Here is a 1,303-nt window from a genome sequence, read left to right on the forward strand (position 1 = left end):
ACGCGCGTCGACGTCGCCGTCGACGTCGACGTCGATGGCGAAGACGGAGAAGGCGGCGTCCGCGAGCGTCGTGATGATGTGCTCGGCGAAGACGGGGGGTTCGTCGTCCTCGCCCGTGTCGTTCTCGTACCACGCGACCGTGTCGTCGTTGGAGGACGCCGACAGCGCGTCGACGTCGCCGTCGCCGTCGACGTCGATCGCGAAGATGGAGGTGGCTTGGTCCGCCGAGGCGGTGATGACGCGATTGATGAAGGACTGGGACCCATCGTTCTCGTACCACGCGACCGTGTCGGAGGACGCCGACAGCGCGTCGACGTCGCCGTCGCCGTCGACGTCGATGGCGAAGACGGAGAAGGCATACTCCGCGAGCGTCGTGACGACGCGCTCCGTGAAAGACTCGGACCCGTCGTTCTCGTACCAGGCGACCGTGTCGTCCTGCACGGATGTCGCCAGCGGGTCGACGTCGCCGTCGCCATCGACGTCGATCGCGAAGACGGAGAAAGCGCCGTCCGCAAGCGTCGTGATGATGCGCTCGGTGAAGGACTGGGACCCGTCGTTTTCGTACCACGCGACCGTGTCGTCTTTGGAAGACGCCGACAGCACGTCTATGTCGCCGTCGCCGTCGACGTCGACGGCGAAGACGGCGGTGGCGCCGTCCGCGCCCGCCGCGAGCACGCGCTCGGAGAACGCGACGCTCGCGCAATGGGTTGTGGGCCGCGGCGTCGGCGCGGCGCAGTCGTTCGCGAACCAGGCGACGGCGTCGTCGGGCCAGGACGCCGCCAGCAGGTCCGCGTCGCCGTCGCCGTCGACGTCGGCTGCGACAAGGCACGTCGGCCCCGCGAGCGAGTGCGAGACCGCGCGCTCCGCGAACGACTCGGCGCCGTCGTTCTCCCGCCACGCGAGCTTGTCGTCGGTGTAGGACGTCGACAGGACGTCGACGTCGCCGTCGCCGTCGACGTCGAGCGCGTAGATCGCGTAGGCGTAGTGCGCGAGCGTCGTGATGACGCGCTCGGCGAAGGACTCGGAGCCGTCGTTCTCGTACCACGCGACGGTGTCGTCGTCGACGGACGCCGAGAGCGCGTCGACGTCGCCGTCGCCGTCGACGTCGATGGCGAAGACCATGCGGGCGTGATCCGCCAGCGTCGTGACGATGCGCTCCGTGAACGACAGGGACCCGTCGCTCTCGTACCAGGCGACCGTGTCGTCTTCGTAGGACGCCGACAGGAGATCCATGTCGCCGTCGCCGTCGACGTCGATCGCGAAGGCGTTGCGCGCGCCTTCCGCGGACCGAGAGACGTAGTAC

General features: G+C 68.8%; 1 protein-coding gene across 1 annotated transcript; it reads right to left on the reverse strand.

Moving 5' to 3' along the window:
* Window positions 1-12: 12 nt before the first annotated feature.
* AURANDRAFT_69389 (hypothetical protein) lies at window positions 13-1,233 on the reverse strand (the record flags this gene model as incomplete). The annotated part of the gene is made up of 1 exon (XM_009045157.1): window positions 13-1,233. A coding segment is annotated over one exon (1,221 nt), but the record flags the coding sequence as incomplete, so codon positions are not given.
* Window positions 1,234-1,303: the final 70 nt, after the last annotated feature.

Source organism: Aureococcus anophagefferens (genome assembly GCF_000186865.1).
Source record: "Aureococcus anophagefferens unplaced genomic scaffold AURANscaffold_1635, whole genome shotgun sequence".
Taxonomy (NCBI): Eukaryota; class Pelagophyceae; order Pelagomonadales; family Pelagomonadaceae; genus Aureococcus; species Aureococcus anophagefferens.